The following is an 18293-nucleotide window of genomic DNA, read 5'->3' as shown; positions in this document are numbered from 1 at the left end:
ATAATAATAGTAATAGTAATAATAGTAGTAATAATAGTAATAATAATAGCAATAATAGTAATAATAATAATAATAGTAGTAATAATAGTAATAATAATAGTAGTAACAATAATAGTAATACTGTAATAATAATAGTAGTAATAATAATAGTAATAGTAATAATAATAATAATAATAATAATAATAATAATAATAAATGTTGTCGAAGGCTTTCATGGCCAGAATCATTGGATTATTGTGCAGTTTCCGGGGTTTAAATCCATGTTCCAGAAGCATTCTCTCCTGACGTTTCGCCCACATCTATGGCAGGCATCCTCAGAGGTTGTGAGATATATATATCATCATCATCATCATCATCAATATCATTGCCATCATAACAACGATAATAACAGTCATAATTATTATTGTCATCATAGTAACAACAACAATATATTTTATTTTATTTAGAAGCATTCTCTCCTGACGTTTCGCCCACATCTATGGCAGGCATCCTCAGAGGTTGTGAGATATATATAATCATCATCATCATTATCATCATGATTAATATCATTGCCATCATAACAATAATTATTGTCATCACAACAACAAAAACAATATTATATTATACTAGCTGTGCCCGGCCACGCGTTGCTGTGGCAAAGTCTGATGGTCTGGGAAATAAAGTATTGAGGAATTGGTGGTAGTTAAGGTCAAGGGTAACGGTTTTCCCCAGACATTAAGTCCAGTCGTGTCTGACTCTGGAGGTTGGTGCTCATCTCCATTTCTAAGCCGAAGAGCCGGCGTTGTCCGTAGACTCCTCCAAGGTCATGTGGGATGACTACATGGAGCGGCGTTACCTTCCCGCCGGAGCAGTACCTATTGATGCACTCACATTTGCATGTTTTCGAACTTCTGGGTTGGCAGAAGCTGGGGCTAACAGTGGGGGCTCTCTCCGCTCCCCCAATTCAAACCTGTGGCCTTTCGGTCCAGAAGTTCAGCAGCTCAGCGCTTTAACACGCTGCGCCATCAGGGGATATTATTTCCTAAAGGTTGTGAATATACAATATTTCTGATTGGTTGTTTTTTTTGTTTGTTGGAGGCAAGTATGAATGCTGCAATTAGGAAAAATAATTAGGATGTAATGGCCTTGCAGCTTTAAAGCCTGGCTGTTTCCTCCCTGAGTGAATTTTTTGTTGGGAGGTGTTAGCTGGCCCTGATTGTTTCCTGTCTGGAATTCCCTTGTTTTCAGAGTGGTGTTGTTTGCGATATTTTATGTGCTTCTACTGTCTGTGGCCCTGAGAAAACAGGATTTGCCAGACTTTGATGATGGGAATACTTTGTTGGGAGGTGTTAGCTGGCCCCGATTGTTTCCTGTGTGGAATTCCCCTGTTTATTTACTGTCCTGGTTTTAGAGATTATATTGTTCTGCATTATTCTATCCCAGTAATTATTTCATATTAAAGAAGAATCTCACTTATCCAACATTCGCTTATACAATGTTCTGGATTATCCAACGCAGTCTGCCTTTTCATAATCAATGTTTTTGTAGTCAGTGTTTTAAATTCATTGTGATATTTTAGTGGTAAATTTGTAAATACAGTACAGTAGAGTCTCACTTATCCAACATAAACGGGCCGGCAGAACGTTGGATAAGCGAATATGTTGGATAATGAGGAATTAAGGATAACCCTATTAAACATCAAATTAAGTTATGATTTTACAAATTAAGCACCAAAACATCATGTCAGACAACAAATTTGTCAGAAAAAGTAGTTCAGTACACAGTAATGCTATGTAGTAATTACTGTATTTATGAATTTAGCACCAAAATATCACGATATATTGAAAGCATTGACTACAAAAATGCGTTGGATAATCCAGAACGTTGGATAAGCGAATGTTGGATAAGTGAGACTCTACTGTAAATACTACATAGCATTACTGCGCATGGAACTACCTTTTCTGTCAAATTTGTTGTATAATATGATGTTTTGGTGCTTAATTTGTATAACAATTACCTAATTTGATGTTTAATTGGCTTTTCCTGAATCCCTTCTTATTATCCAACATATTCACTTATCCTGCCAGCCTGTTTACGTTGGATAAGTGAGACTCTACTGTATATTTCTAATCTTATATTATCTGCTCAGAACTGGATTATATAAGGCCTCTTTTGCACAGCTGGATAAAATGCACACTGAAGTGGATTATATGGTAGTGTGGAGTCAAGATAATCCAGTGCAAAGCAGATAATATACGATTATAAATGGGCTATATAGCTGTGTGGAAGGGCCTTGAGTCTACACTGCCATATAATCCAGTGCAAATTAGATAATCTGTGGAAGAAGCCTAAGTGAGGCCTAAGTCTGCCTGTCCCCTAACTGAAGCCTGGCTGTCCCTTGGTTGCTAGGCAACCAAGTGGGCAGAGATTAGCCCTCTAAACTGGCAGCAATTGGATAAAAACAATTATTGCTCTCCCTCTAATTAGGACTTTATTTTTCTTTTCTTTTTGTTGTATCAACCTTGAGGCGTGGATGATGGGTTGTGTTGTCAAATTTTGAGGTTGGGGGGCCTGTACTTTTGTTGTTTTGTGAATTGCCGTGATGCCATCACTCTTTTATATATATAGATTATATTATATTATATTGTATTGTATTGTATTGTATTGTATTGTATTGTATTGTATTATATTATATTATATTATATTATATTATATTATATTATATCTATATATATAAAAGATTATCTTGACTCCGCACTACCATATAATCCACTTCAGTGTGCATTTTATCCAGCTGTGCAAAAGAGGCCTTATATAATCCAGGTTTCAGTTAGGGGACAGGCAGATTTAGGCCTCACTTAGTCTTCTTCCACAGATTATCTAATTTGCACTGGATTATATGGCAATGTAGACTCAAGGTCCTTCCACACAGCTATATAACCCATTTATAATCTTATATTATCTGCTTTGCACTGGATTATCTTGACTCCACACTGCCATATAATCCACTTCAGTGTGCATTTTATACAACTGTGAAGAAGGGGCCTCATGTAATCCAGTTCTAAGCAGATAATATAAGATGATCAATATACAGTAGAGTCTCACTTATCCAACATAAACAGGCCGGCAGGATAAGTAAATATATTGGATAATAAGAAGGGATTCAGGAAAAGCTGATTAAACATCAAATTAGGTAATCGTTATACAAATTAAGCACCAAAACATCATATTATACAACAAATTTGACAGAAAAGGTAGTTCCATGCGCAGTAATGCTATGTAGTAATTACAGTAGAGTCTCACTTATCCAACACTCGCTTATCCAACGTTCTGGATTATCCAACGCATTTTTGTAGTCAATGTTTTCAATATATCGTGATATTTTGGTGCTAAATTCATAAATACAGTAATTACTACATAGCATTACTGCATATTGAACTACTTTTTCTGCCAAATTTGTTGTCTAACATGATGTTTTGGTGTTTCATTTGTAAAATCATAACCTAATTTGATATTTAATAGGCTTTTCCTTAACGCCTCCTTATTATCCAACATATTCGGTTATCCAACATTTTGCCAGCCCACTTATGTTGGATAAGTGAGACTCTATTGTACTGTATTTACAAATTTACCAGTAAAATATCACAATGAATTTGAAACACTGACTACAAAAACATTGATTATGAAAAGGCAGACTGTGTTGAATAATCCAGAACATTGTATAAGCGAATGTTGGATAAGTGAGATTCTACTTTGATATGAAATAATTTCTAGGATAGAATAATGCAGAACAATATAATCTCTAAAACCAGGACAGTAATAAAGAAATAAAGAAAGTAAATAAAGCAAGGAAATTGGAAATTCCACAAAGGAAACAATCAGAGCCAGCTAACACCTCCCAAGAAAGGATTCTTCCAGAAAGGAAGCTGAGAAGGCAGTGAAGCACTATGTATTACCAAAGTCATTATTATTACTATCATTACTATCCTTACTATTATTATTATTATTATTATTATTATTATTATTATTATTATTATTATTGTGTTGCGGTCAACCGTGAAAATGAATACAATCTGGCTCCAAGTATTCAAAAACACTAAAATCAGAATATATAAAATTAATGTGGTATAATAAAACAGAACAATACAATCTCTAAAATCAGAACACTAAATAAAGAACAACACTCTGAAAATAGGGGAATTCCACACAGAAAACAATCAGGGCCAGCTAACACCTCCCAACAAAGGATTCCCATCATCAAAGTCTGGCCAATCCTCTGTTTTCTCAGGGCCACAGACAGTAGAAGCATATAAAATATCGCAAACAACACCACTCTGAAAACAAGGTAATTCCAGACAGGAAACAATCAGGGCCAGCTAACACCTCCCAACAAAAAAATCACTCAGGGAGGAAACAGCTAGGCTTTAAATCTGCAAGGCCATTACATCCTAATCATTTTTCCTAATTGCAGCATTCATACTTGCCTCCAACAGACAAAAAAAAAAAACAATCAGAAATATTGTATATTCACAACCTTTAGGAAATAATGTCCCCTGATGGCACAGCATGTTAAAGCGCTGAGCTGCTGAACTTCTGGACCGAAAGGCCGCAGGTTTGAATTGGGGGAACTGACAGAGCCCCCACTGTTAGCCCCAGCTTCTGCCAACCCAGAAGTTCAAAAACATGTAAATGTGAGTACATCAATAGGTACTGCTCCGGTGGGAAGGTAACGCCGCTCCATGCAGTCATCCCACATGACCTTGGAGGAGTCTACAGACAACGATGGCTCTTCGGCTTAGAAATGGAGATGAGCACCAACCCCCAGAATCAGACACGACTGGACTTAATGTCAGGGGAAAACGTTTACCCTTTACCTTAAGTACCACCAATTCCTCAATACTTTATTTCCCATACCACCATTCTTCGCCACAGCAACGCGTGGCCGGGCACAGCTAGTTATATTATATTATATCACTAGCTGTGCCCGGCCACGCGTTGCTGTGGCTGAGTCTGGTGGTGTTGGTCAGTCTACATTAGGTTGTATTGATGCTGTGACCTCCACCTTCTTTATACTCACATTAGTCGTAGTATTTGAAGTCTGTTACCTTCTTCAATTTTTGTGTTGATTGATAATTGCTTGAGATCCCTGTTGTCTTTGGTTTGTTGTTAATTGTAATGTCTGATTCTGCTGAGTGCGGTTTATATTTTTATTGTGGTACAATAGTCTTTCTTTTTTTTTTTGCCTGTGTAGGTGTTTATTATTATTGTTGTTGTAGTGATTATGAAGGTTGGATGTTAGATGCTACTGTATTGTTTTTTGGAGGCCCAGTTTAGCACTGACTGGCCTCTCAGCCTCAGTGCCTGGCTGTTTCTTGCCTGTGATGGTGTTGATTCTTATTGTTGTTGTTGTTGTTGTTGTCATTGTTATTATTGTAATTGTTTTTTTGGAGGCCAAGTGTGAATGTAGGGATTGGGGAGGTGGATGAGTTGTGTTGTCAAATGTTGTATTTGTTATAGTCACAATGCGTTGTTGTGAGTTTTGTGGGTCTGGATTGTGGTTTTGTGGTGTGGTTGTGTTGTTACAACTGAGAGGCAAGGCTTTTGTGTTGCGAAGTTTTGTATTTCTGGGGCGTTTAGTTGTGTTGTTATAGTCACGATGCATTATTGTGAGTTTTGTGGGTCCGGATTGTGGTTTTGTGGTGTGGTTGTGTTGTTACAATCGGGAGGGAATGCTTTTGTGTTGTGTTGCCAAGTTTCGTATTTCTGGGGCGTTTAGTTGTGTTGTTATAGTCATGATGCGTTGTTGTGAGTTTTGTGGGTCCGGTGTGGTTTTGTGTTGTGGTTGTGTTCTGACAACTGGGAGGCAAGGCTTTTGCATTGTGTTGTCAAATTTTGTATTTCTGGGGCGTTTTGTTGTGTTATAGTCACGATGCGTTGTTGTGAGTTTTGTGGGTCCGGATTGTGGTTTTGTGGTGTGGTTGTGTTGTTACAACCGGGAGGCAAGGTTTTTGCGTTGTGTTGTCAAGTTTTATATTTCTGGGGCGTTTAGTTGTGTGCCAAGTTTCGTATTTCTGGGACGTTTAGTTATGTTGTTATAGTCACAATGCATTGTTGTGAGTTTTATGGGTCCGGATTGTGGTTTTGTGGTGTGGTTGTGTTGTTACAACCTGGAGGGAAGGCTTTTGCGTTGTGTTGCCAAGTTTCGTATTTCTGGGGCGTTAGTTGTGTTGTTATAGTCACGATGCGTTGTTGTGAGTTTTGTGGGTCCTGTGTGGTTTTGTGGTGTGGTTGTGTTGTTACAACTGGGAGGCAAGGCTTTTGCATTGTGTTGCCAAGTTTTGTATTTCTGGGGCGTTTAGTTGTGTTGTTATCGCATGATGCGTTGTTGTGAGTGTTGTGGGTCTGGATTGTGGTTTTGTGGTGTGGTTGTGTTGTTGTAACCTGGAGGCAAGCCTTTTGCATTGTGTTGCCAAATTTCGTATTTCTGGGATGTTTAGTTTTGTTGTTATAGTCACTGCGCCCGCAACTTTATCCTTTTATATATATAGATAATCACCATCATCATTATCACCATCGTCATTAATATCATTGCCATCATAACAACAACAACAATATATTTTATTTGTTAGCCACCTCTTCTCTCCTCAAGGTACAATATAGTTAAAATACATAACATAAGACCATTCAAAGACCATTAAAAGGCCACTTTTCTGCCAGTAGACCATTCGATCCCTCCCGGCAGATGGCCATCCAGCCTCATTGAAGGTTCATAGAGATATAAGGCTATAAAATTATAGAATCACTAGCTGTGCCCGGCCATGCGTTGCTGTGGCAAAGTGGTGGTGGTATTGGTTAAAAATTGTTGTGTAATTTTAATTTGATGTTATTTGTATTTTTTAAATTAATTTTATTGTAAGTTATCTTTTTATTTATTATATTTTATTATCTTCTTGTATTATTTTTAGTTATTTTCTGTTATTATAGTATTTTATTGTATTAATTTTTAAGTGTTTTTTATTATTTTTATTGGGTTGCTAGGAGACCAAGTTGGAGGAGCTTAGCCTTCTAACTGGCAGCAATTGGATAAAAGCAATTATTCCTCTCTCTCTAATTAGGACTTTATTTTTCTTTTCTTTTTGTTGTATCAACCTAGAGGCGTGGATGATGGGTTGTGTTGTCAAATTTCGAGGTTGGGGGGCCTGTAGTTTTGTTGTTTTGTGGGTCGCCGTGATGCCATCACTCTTTTATATCTATAGATAGTTAGAAGAGACTCCCAAAAGTCATCCAATGCTATTATTCCAGGCAGGAAGACACCATCCAAGCCCTCCAGACAGATGGCCTTCCAGTTATGATCCGTCACTCCAAGCTGTTCCAGAGGCTGGGGAACTCCAAGCGCTGTATTCGCCGTTGTCGAGAAAATCCTTGGCTGCCACTTGGACGTAGTACGTTGCTCCGGAACGGATCCCGGTCAAGACGAAGGAGGTTTGCTCTGTCGGCCTGATCTGAAAAGGTCACAGGGATCAGAACCACGGATTATTTACACCATTGAAGCCCTCCTGACAGATGACCATCCAGTCCAATGCTCTGCTACTTAGGATGATATCATGAAGCCCTCTCAACAGATGGCCATCCAGTCCAATGCCTTGCTATATAGGAAGATATGAAAGCCTTCCCGACAGATAGCCATCCAGTCCAATGCCCTGCTATGTAGAAAGATATCATGAAAGCCCTCCCGACAGATGGCCATGCAAATGGCTTTCAAAGGCCCAACTCTGAATTAACTTAACAAGGGGGTGGTTTTTTTTCTCACCGACTTTCGGCCGTGAGATCCCTCCCGCCAATAACGGATTGTGTATTTCAGCGGGAAATATTCAGGGAATCTCCATGAAAGAGGCGGCTTCCATTCCAAAAGGAGTTTCTTCTTCTCGCCTCGGATTGGGGAGACCGTCACTGCTTCCGGAGGGTCGGGTTTGACTAGGAAAACAACAGAATAAAGGTGAATTCTCCCCAATCCTCTCTAGTATGTTCAGTTGCTGATCAATTCCTCTGTTTATATTTTCACTTTAGATAGAGTATTACTTTATATACTTTATTTATATACCTATACATATAAAAGGGTAATGAAATTTCGGCCTAGGACAAAACAACAAAACTACACATCCCAGAAACACTAAACCTGGCAGCCTCATCCATGCCTCTACGTTCATACAACAAAATGAAAAGAAAAATAAAGTTCTAATTAGAGGGAGAGGAAGAATTGTTTTTATCCAATTGCTGCCAGTTAGAAGGCTAAGCTCCACCCACTTGGTCTCCTAGCAACTCACTCGGCCTACGGGACAGGCAGAGTTCGGCCTCACTTAGGCCTCTTCCACACTGCCTATAAAATACAGATTATCTTATTTTAACTGGATTATATGGCAGTGTAGACTCAAGGTCCTTCTGATAGCGGAGACCCCCCGCTTTTAAATTCATCTGACCTGCTGCGGGGAGTTCCACAGATCCGGATCACCAATGGAGCGGGAGAGTGTGCGGACCACAACAAATTATTATTGATTTCTTTTATCACTTCCCCCCCCCCAACCCTAACATTGTAACCAATCCCCCAATAAAAGTATCCCCTTTTATCTTGAAACTCTCTCCAGTGGTTACTTTGTATCCCTTTCTCTGACTCCTGCATGGAAAACCTCTCTCCTTTTTTCCACTAACCCAGCCGCCGTTCCAACCCTGGCGGGGAGCCTTCCGCGCTCTCCCTGCCATTGAGTAACATAGGGGACGGAACAATTTGACCCATAACTTTCTCAAAAATATTCCAGGCATGCCTATCTTTTATATTTAACACTTTTTAAGACCCCTGGTTCTGGGACAACCAACAGCGCCTGGATTGGTCCATTCTAAAACTTCGAAACAGCTGACTGTCAAAAAGCCAGTTCCAATTGCTCTTTGCAGCCCCGCGCCACTTCTCGGCTCTCGCGGCTGGCAGGAAGCCTTTTCGGGGACACAAGTTTCTCCCAGGGCTACTGGTAGGGGGCTGCCATTCCCTGGGAGAGAAATGTAGTTTCTTCAAGGACCAGCTGCGATCCCCAAAATTGCAAAGACTCCCAGGCGGACTTCTTCGGTTCGTTCATTCATTTTTATGAATGAACAGGATTCCTCATTCATATACTCTTGTTGGACTCCCAAGGACAGAAATCAACCTGAACTGCTTATGAACTATATGCTTATATGTTTATGAAATATTGGAATCAATTCTTTATTAACTGTTTAGCCAGATGTAACTTGGTCTATGGGTTCCCTGGAAGACCCCCAGACTCATATATTCCCCTTTTATATATGTTATATTATAGAAAAACCTGGGTTTTTTTCCTTCCCTTTAAAACCGGAGGGAATCTGAATTCTCTCCTTGTCCTTAGACAAACCGCGATATTGAATTGCCTACCCCCAGCATGCATTTTCATTCGTAACTCACTCAATTTTGCACCAAGAATCACTCCAATTCATATTTATGACTAAAATCGCCTAATCTTTAAAATACAACCAACAGAGATCATTTTTGACCATTTTTTCTCTGATCATCAGCTGATTGTCAAACTGCGTTCTTTGCCTAAATAGCCTCCCGCTTTGCGCTATTAGCGTAGGAATGGAAAATAAGCTATAAATGTTAATATTTAGTACTTTTTTCGGTAATTTTGGGTGGAAATGGATAAGATATGATTCTCTATATTCCCTAGTATGTTTTAATTAATAAAGGCATAGCCTGAACTCTAGTTAACCCCGGAAATTCCTGCCTTCCCTCACCCTAGATTCTGGGCTTCACACATATAAGAAGGTAAACTGTCACCATAAAGATTTAATCTATGCTGCATCTGCATGGCCCATAGCCAGAGATTGACCCCCCTAGATCGGAGCAGTCCCCGGGGTGAAAAAATCTCATCTGGTAATATTGATCACAATCCCATCCTGGACCCCTGGGGAGCCAAAGGAAAACTTCCCGCTGGTCCTGCCACCATAATCCCATAGTGTCGATATTTGCTGTCATCTCCGTCACACCTTAAGGTGTTCATGAACTGTGTACGTGCGTAAAGGACCCCGGACATCCCAAATGACCCTATTCAAAACAGCGATAATCTTAAGATTATCTTAGAAGGCGCTAGCCTTGGGTAATCACTTTGCATAAGATAACTCCAAATGAGTCATTCACCAGAACCCATTGTCTAGCTGACTCCCGCCTTCCGCAACCTGATTGGCCCTGGTAGAGGCGAAGGTTGTTCTTCATTGGCCAAGGTGCGGGGCGGGAAATCAAGCTCCCGCCTAGTGCGGCGCCCTCGACCTATCAGCAGCCAGATGGGCGGAGGGACAGGGCGGGAGATTCAAGCAGACTTCAAACTTAGAAATGTATAAAATGGATTTATTTTCATCAAAATGTTACATCTCGCATGTCGATCTATCGCAGCGGATGTCCTTTTCAGCTGAATTGCTTTAATAAACGCCTTGGCAGTTTTTCCTTCAACTTGGCAGAGTCTTTTCCTTTCGGTCTCAGGTAAATGTATATTCCGGGTTATTTTCTGCTTCCCTGACGGCTCGCCAAGGTTCATTCTCTCATCGGAGGAGCGGTCGGATCTCCCTCACAGGGCAGATCCCTGCTCTATCGCGGTCTCGATAACACTTCTGTGGTCGAACCAAGGCAACCACCTGCGTTTAGCCTGATTTGACCTGCAGCCGTGAGTTCCGCAGGTTTAGAAGGAACCATGCTGAAATTAATCCGGCCGTACACACATGCCCCAACAGCAGTTTAAAGAATGACCGAGACCTGACCTTGGAATTAAATGGACATGTTGCAACACACCCCAGAGGGAGATAATTCCTCACATCAGGAAACTGTCAGATTCCCCTTGCATGGACAATAGATTAGGTTTTTTCCCCATTAAGACATTGGAGCAGGGCCATCTTTTGGGAAATCAGCCGTCCGGATTCTGGGACCACTTAACAACAGGGACAATATCACCTCGGTTATCAACATGGACATGACACCTTTAAAAAAAAAATACAGCCTATCTGACTCACCACGGTCTGGTAGAGCCTTCCAGACAAAAATGTATATTGACACCCCAAGAAGCAGTCTAGAAACCCCTTCTGGACATTTACTCAATGACTCAATCATAATTCCTCATTAATCCCCGGCAAATCCATTGTTCCTAGATACAGAGGACGAGGAAGAGCCATTCTCCCCCTGGCTGCCAGTCAGAAGGGTAGGCCCGCCCCCTTCATGTCATAGCAACCACCTCAGCCACAATGGTGCCCGGGGGGACAGACTTCTTCGACACTGACTATAAAATACAGGAAATAACATATACTAACTACCACCAATTCCTCAATACTTTATTTCCCATACCACCACAATGCATGGCCGGGCACAACTAGTTATTTTATATTATTTTATATTATTTTATTATTTATATAATTTTTGTAGTATTACTATATATTGTTATTATTTTATATTATTGTTTGTTTGTTTATATTTTGGCCCCCAATCGGGTCAAAAAATATCTCTGAAAAGTTCTTCCTCTTAAGCTGATTCAATGTATCTCCCTTCGTACTACAAAGTCCCAAAACCAGGGAAAAGACATCGTCCCAGTGAGCTACACGGATGTACATTTGTGATTAGCTCTCTTTGGCTAAAGACTTGAAAGAACTACAACTCCCAGGGCAGCTAATGTGGTATCAAACCCATTCAAACTCATCCGAATCAACCCAAAGTAATCGAACTCACGGATCTGCTCCAGGAAGATGGGAAAGAGGCGCGTCGCCGACCCCAAAGGGTTTGCGGCCGTCACATTGAGCACATAGGGATCGATGGTGAACATCTGGATGTTGGGGATGGAGCAGAAGTTGGCCTCGGCGACGGACAGGATGCATTCGTATTCTTGACCTTCCAGGCCATGCCTAGTATGCAGAGAGGCACAGGGTTAGCATGAGATTTCTGTCAGAGTCATGGTTTGTGTTTGTTCACTCATTGTTTAAAGCAAGTGTGTGCAATGCTTCGGTAAGCATTCCAGTAGAGGTGGGTTTTTTTTCGCAGACGGCCAATTCTCTCACTCCAGAAGCAACTCAAGTTGCTCCTGACACGGAAAAAAAAAGTAGAGGTGGTTAAACGCATAGAGTTAGGATTTACTGCTAGATTGACATTTAGTAGCTTTTGTTATGGAAAGGAATGTGGGCAGTGACAAGTTTTACTGATAAGTTTCTTCACCGGTCGCCATTAATCTTGCCGGACATATGTGTTTGTGTCTCCGGCTGCACTTGTGTATATAGCTACTGTTGTAACCCAGCAGCCACAGGCTAGCCAGAGTCAAGATGAGGAAGGGGATTTTGGATTTCAGATTCAAGAGCCAGCAGTGTCAGAAGTTGATGGCTGGAGAATTGCAGTTTGAGCAGAATGAACTGTTGACCCCAGAAACTATAGATTTCCCATGGGAAATAATGAGCGAGAGAATTCTCAAGTCCTGGTTAATGAGCGGGAGAGCTCAGCTCCATCTCAGGTGCAAGATAATGATAGTATAAGCATTGATTTATCTAGGAAGGACCGTCTATCTTGGAGGGGTTCTCAGGTCCGAAGACTGGGCTGCTTTTAAATGTGTGTTTTGCAGATAGCTCTTTGTCAAAGCAAATCCTCGCTTCATCTGTGTGGATGTTCTCGTTTCATGCCTAAGAAGAGTGTTCTTGGATCTTTGTATTTTTGGGCCTTTGGTTCTTGGGATCTACTGCCTTGTTTTATGGATTATTACTATTGACTATTGCCTTGCCTCATGGATTATTAGTTTTGCTGAGTTTTATGGACTTATAGACCTTTCATGACTTATGATGTATTTGGATTCTTATTGACTTTCCTTGCAACTTTGAAAACCTTTTTCAACTGCCTGCTTTGATTTATATTACTGCTTTGCTTAATAAACTTACAAAAGACTTCCTTCTGTGTCTGACTGGATATCTATAGCAAGGTGAACTATTCTGAGGTGCGACAGCTACAAATTAGAGCAATAAAAGTTCTGAACTGCCGGGCCCGGCAGACAGCTATGTTTGTTTATGCATCTAAGCAGATGCTAGATTGCCAACAGAGGGGAGATTGAGATGGAGAGCTGTGTGTGTCTCAATTCCACCCTCACAATGACAATGTCCTGCCCTGACGCTGGCACAAATGGGGATTCCTGTTGGTGCATTTTGGTGAGTGTGTGAAATGTTGAATCAAGTGTTTTGCTGTTGGTGTTTTGCAACTGTGTATTCCGGCATGCTTTACAGCAGCACAAGGGTTAATCAAAAGCCAGCTTGATTGATAGGCTGCAGAGCCAATAGGTCAAGCCTTCCAGTTTCAACAGCTTGGACGGAACATTCGTCATCAGGAATGGAATGTGGGAGTCACCTGCTTGAGTGCTTCGCAGATGCTTGGCAAAGAGAGAGGACATGCTTTACCCTTGCTGGGGAAAGCATGAGTCCTAAGAGCGATGGACTTTGTAATTGTATATAGATGTATATAAACCACAGAGATCAGCAGAATTATGACTGTGTTGTCGTTTGTCAGTGCTGCTTTCGCTGGAGAGGAGTTGGTGAGAGTCCAGACTCACCGATAAATCAGGGTGTTTCGGTTTTAATTAACCCACCCTGACATGATTGAGACAGAGAGCTATGTGTGTCTCAATTCAACCCTCACGACGACAATTTCCTGCCCCAACGCTGCCACAAATGGGGGTTCCATCAATACTATGGGAAAGAAAATGAGGCACAAACTCAATCTTAATACCTGTAAGTGGAGAAGAAAACGGTGGGCAGGTGAGTCTCAGTTGGCAGAGCCCAATTGCAACTGGCCGCCGGATAACTGGCCGACCAGCATCGGACATCGGGCTTCTCAGGTGGGTCTGAGAAAAAAGAGACAGAAAAGACATTGGATTACACAAATCTATAAACAAGAAAGCAAAAACTTTGAGGCTTGAGTATGTTAGAGTGCAGAGGCCAATGCTAGGAGTTAGAGAAGACGTTGGGGCTTGAGTATGTTTGCAGAAGTCATGTTAGTAATTAGAAGACTTTGAGGCTTGAGTCTGAACCCAGTGTTAGGAGTTAGAGAAGTTGAGGCTTCATGTCTGTTAGAATACAGAAGCCAACGTTAGGAGTTAGAAGACGTTGAGGCTTGAGTATGTTAGAGTGCAGAAACCATGTTAATAGTTAGAGTACAGAAGTCATGTTAGGAATTAGAGAAGATGTTGTGGCTTGAGTCTGTTAGAGTACAGAAGCCATGTTAGGAGATTGAATACGTTGAGGCTTGAGTATGTTAGAGTGCAGAAGCCATGTTAGTAGTTAGAAGATGTTGAGGCTTGAGTCTATTAGAGTGCAGAAGCCAGGAGATGATAGAGTGAAGATGCTCCCAGGTATTTCCTTGTCTTTGGACTCACAACCCAGCTTCAGGTGGATCCTTCTCAGGGGCAGTCCGGCCTCTGAGTCCCGGCAACTGTACTCCCCGCTTTGTGCCAGAGTCACGTTCCGCAGGATCAAGCTTCCATCTTTCCTCGCCGCTTCAGGCACCGCTTTGCCGTTGAGGAACCATTGCGCTGCGGATGTGTTTCCCGAGATGGGGCAGAACAGGATCACTTGGGGGGCCCCGAGGTTGGCGTAATGCTGGGATACCGAGCCATCCATGGTCCCTATCAAAGAATAGGTCCCTATGAAAGAGACTCTCAATTAACCGGCACTTATAGTCGATACGTGATCAATATATTCCTCCCCATTTCCTACCTCTCTCTTCTTTGAGCAAAGTAGCATCTTCGCCCGAACTGGTTGACAGGAGGACTGCAAGCACCAACGTCCACAGCATCTTTGAGAGAAAGAATCACATAGAATCAGGGAGCTGTAGAAGGGAGCCCCAAAGGGCATCCAGTCCAACCCCATTGCGGGAAGGCACCATCAAAACACTCCCAAAAGATGGCCATCCAGCATCGTAGAGAAATGCATTGAGAAGTAGGTCTATAGAATCACAGAATCTCAGAGTTCAAAGGGACCTCCAAAGGCCATCCAGGCAGGAAGACACCATCCAATCCCTCCTGACAAATGGCCATCTATACAACCCCATAGGGAGTCATAGTTTCCAGACCTTTGATCCTTTGTTTGTTTATGTCCACCTTCCAGCTAGTCCATATCCTTTTTTGAATCGGAACTGGACACCATATTATTCCCGGTGACCAAAGCAGAAGAGGACTATGACTTCCACCGACTCCTATTGATGCCTAGACGCCTAGGATCGCATTGGCCCTTTTCGCTGCTGCATCACGCTCTCGGCTCTATTGTCAAGCCAAGTGTCACCCATCCTATATCTACCTAGTTCATTTTTTCTGCCTTGTCGCAATGCATTGAGGGAGCGGGCCCCGCTCTGAAATCTAGGAAAGCCATTGATAAACATACAACAATACAATTAAAAACTCACTTGAAGGAATGCGTTCCCCATCCCGGGCAAGGAAGGAGAAGAAGCGGCTGTCTCTTTCGCCCTGAGAAAGGCTGATTGTGTTGTGTTTTCTCACATCCTCAAAGCCGGGCTCGAAAAGTCCCTTCCTTTTCCATCCTGAGGGACAATTCCCGAAGGTCAGCTGCAACCTTTCAACTTGGAAATTCCTTTGCTGTCACAACACACAAACAAAGCCATTTCCCTCGAATGACACAACTGTAAGGCACGGATCCAAATGCGCCCAGGGACTTTGCCCCCACCCCACCCACCCCCCGGCATCACTGCCATGATAACAAACGCTGCAGGCATGTAATGTATGAGTAGAGAGGCTGGATCTACACAGCTTGAGATGAGTAGAGTCCTGGGAGTTGTCTCTTCAAAAACTATATTGCTTTGTACAACCCTCTTTAATAACAATCTACTTCCAAAGAAACTTGCGCCTCAACTTTTTTTTCTAACTCCTAACTCCTTCTAACTGTCCTCTGCCCTCTAACAGACTCATGCTTCAACATCTTCTTACTCCTAACACTGGCTTCTGCACTCTGACGGACTCATGCCTCAATGCCTTCTAACTCCTAACACTGGCTTCTGCTCACCAACAGATTTAAGCCTCAACGTCTTCTAACTCTGGCTTCTGCACTCTAACAAGCTCAAGCCTCAACGTCTTCTAACTCCTAACACTGGCTTCTGCACTCTAACAAGCTCAAGCCTCAACGTCTTCTAACACTGGCTTCTGCGCTCTAACAAGCTCAAGCCTCAACGCCTTCTATCTCCTAATGCTGGCTTCTACACTCTAACATACACAAGCCTCAACGTCTTCTCTAACTCCTAACTGGCTTCTGCCTTAGAACCGCAGGGATCAGCAGAATTATGACTGTGTTGTCGTTTGTCAGTGCTGCTTTCGCTAGAGAGGAGTTGGTGAGAGTCCAGACTCACCAATAAATCAGGGTGTTTCGGTTTTAATTAACCCACCCTGACATGATTGAGACAGAGAGCTGTGTGTGTCAATCTTAATACCTGTAAGTGGAGAAGAAAATGGTGGGCAGGTGAGTCTCAGTTGGCAGAGCCCAAGTGCAACAGGCCGCCGGGTAACTGGCCGACCAGCATCGGACATCGGGCTTCTCGGGTGGGTCTGAGAAAAAAGAGTCAGAAAAGACATTGGATTACACAAATCTATAAACAAGAAAGCAAGAACTTTTCCAAGGTAAACCCTTCAAGGAAACAAAGGCATGGACCAGAACAAGTAACTTGACTTGAATCATATATTCTCAGCAGAGACAGGAGAGCCATCCCATATATCTCGTCTGAGAGGTGTGAAGTCAACACTATTTAATTTAAGCCCGACCAAGTAGCCATGAGATCATGCCAGATGCACCTGGACTTCAAGGTCTTATCACAGATTGTCTCAGAGTGTCTAATTCATCTATTTTTCACTCCGTTCTTAAGCCTAATCTGGCTTCTCAGGAAAATTCCCTATCGGCCAAAGGCCGTTTCTCAAGATACCTACGACTTTCACTTTCCCCGGTTGCTTGCGAGTTAGCACAGAAATCCAAAACATCAGCCTCATCTGCCTGCAGTTCTCTCCTAACACTGACAGACTCTTTACTTTGAAACCAATCAAACCCCTCATCCTCTGAAAAGCCAGTGTCAGGAGATAGAAAACATTGAGGCTTGAGTCTGCTAGAGTGCAGAAGCCAGTGTTAGGAGTTAGAGAAGATGTTGAGGCTTGAGTCTATTAGAGTGCAGAAGCCATGACAGAAGATGGTGAGGCTTGAATCGGTTAGAGTGCAGAAGCCAGTATTAGGAGACAGAAGAGGTGAGGCTTGAGTCTGTTAGAGTGCAGAGGCCAGTATTAGGAGACAGAAGACGGTGAGGCTTGAATTGGTTAGAGTGCAGAAGCCAGTATTAGGAGACAGAAGATGGTGAGGCTTGAGTCGGTTAGAGTGCAGAAGCCAGTATTAGGAGACAGAAGACGGTGAGGCTTGAGTCGGTTAGAGTGCAGAAGCCAGTATTAGGAGACAGAAGACGGTGAGGCTTGAGTCGGTTAGAGTGCAGAGGCCAGTATTAGGAGACAGAAGATGGTGAGGCTTGAGTCGGTTAGAGTGCAGAAGCCAGTATTAGGAGACAGAAGATGGTGAGGCTTGAGTCGGTTAGAGTGCAGAAGCCAGTATTAGGAGACAGAAGACGGTGAGGCTTGAGTCTGTTAGAGTGCAGAGGCCAGTATTAGGAGACAGAAGACGGTGAGGCTTGAATTGGTTAGAGTGCAGAAGCCAGTATTAGGAGACAGAAGATGGTGAGGCTTGAGTCGGTTAGAGTGCAGAAGCCAGTATTAGGAGACAGAAGATGGTGAGGCTTGAGTCGGTTAGAGTGCAGAAGCCAGTATTAGGAGACAGAAGACGGTGAGGCTTGAGTCGGTTAGAGTGCAGAAGCCAGTATTAGGAGACAGAAGATGGTGAGGCTTGAGTCGGTTAGAGTGCAGAAGCCAGTATTAGGAGACAGAAGATGGTGAGGCTTGAGTCGGTTAGAGCGCAGAAGCCAGTATTAGGAGACAGAAGATGGTGAGGCTTGAGTCGGTTAGAGTGCAGAGGCCAGTATTAGGAGACAGAAGACGGTGAGGCTGTTACATTGCAGAAGGCATTATTAGAAAACTGTGAGACTTGAGTCGGTTGGAGTGTGCAGAGGCCAGTATTAGGAGACAGATGAGGCTTCTAACACTGGCTTCTGCACCCTAACAGACTCAAGCCTCAATGTTTTCTGACTACTAACACTGGCTTCTGCACTCTGACAGACTAAGCCTCAACGCCTTCTAACTACGAACACTGGCTTCTGAACT

The 18293-nt window shown here is 42.4% G+C and overlaps 1 protein-coding gene across 2 annotated transcripts; it reads right to left on the bottom strand.

Annotated features, from left to right (window-relative positions):
• Positions 1-6576: 6576 nt before the first annotated feature.
• On the bottom strand, positions 6577-15662 carry ebi3 (Epstein-Barr virus induced 3). 2 transcript variants are annotated; one of them, XM_016999312.2, is made up of 7 exons: positions 15443-15662; positions 14758-14836; positions 14418-14684; positions 13772-13886; positions 11747-11919; positions 7790-7953; positions 6577-7481 (listed from the first exon to the last, which is right to left on the bottom strand). In XM_016999312.2, exons 1-7 carry the CDS (start codon positions 15461-15463, stop codon positions 7326-7328), a joined length of 975 nt encoding a protein of 324 aa, XP_016854801.1. In that variant the 5' UTR covers positions 15464-15662; the 3' UTR covers positions 6577-7325. The 2 variants fall into 2 exon arrangements, with proteins under 2 accessions (XP_016854801.1, XP_003230614.2); XM_003230566.4 differs by having other exon boundaries at positions 14418-14666; positions 15443-15656.
• Between the last annotated feature and the right edge of the window lie 2631 nt (positions 15663-18293).

Source organism: Anolis carolinensis, unplaced genomic scaffold, assembly GCF_035594765.1.
Source record: "Anolis carolinensis isolate JA03-04 unplaced genomic scaffold, rAnoCar3.1.pri scaffold_7, whole genome shotgun sequence".
In the NCBI taxonomy this organism is placed as follows: domain Eukaryota; kingdom Metazoa; phylum Chordata; class Lepidosauria; order Squamata; family Dactyloidae; genus Anolis; species Anolis carolinensis.
This window is presented reverse-complemented; position numbering and strand designations above follow the sequence as displayed.

What these genes read in the sequence shown, in the direction of transcription:
- ebi3 (XM_016999312.2), bottom strand. Translation starts at nt 15,463, where the DNA reads ATGGGGAACGCATTCCTTCAA. An exon ending in TTTGCTCAAAGAAGAGAGAG is followed by an intron (nt 14,685 to 14,757) that starts GTAGGAAATGGG and finishes TCTCTTTCATAG; the next exon opens with GGACCTATTCTTTGATAGGG. An exon ending in GTTTTCTTCTCCACTTACAG is followed by an intron (nt 11,920 to 13,771) that starts GTATTAAGATTG and finishes TCTGCATACTAG; the next exon opens with GCATGGCCTGGAAGGTCAAG.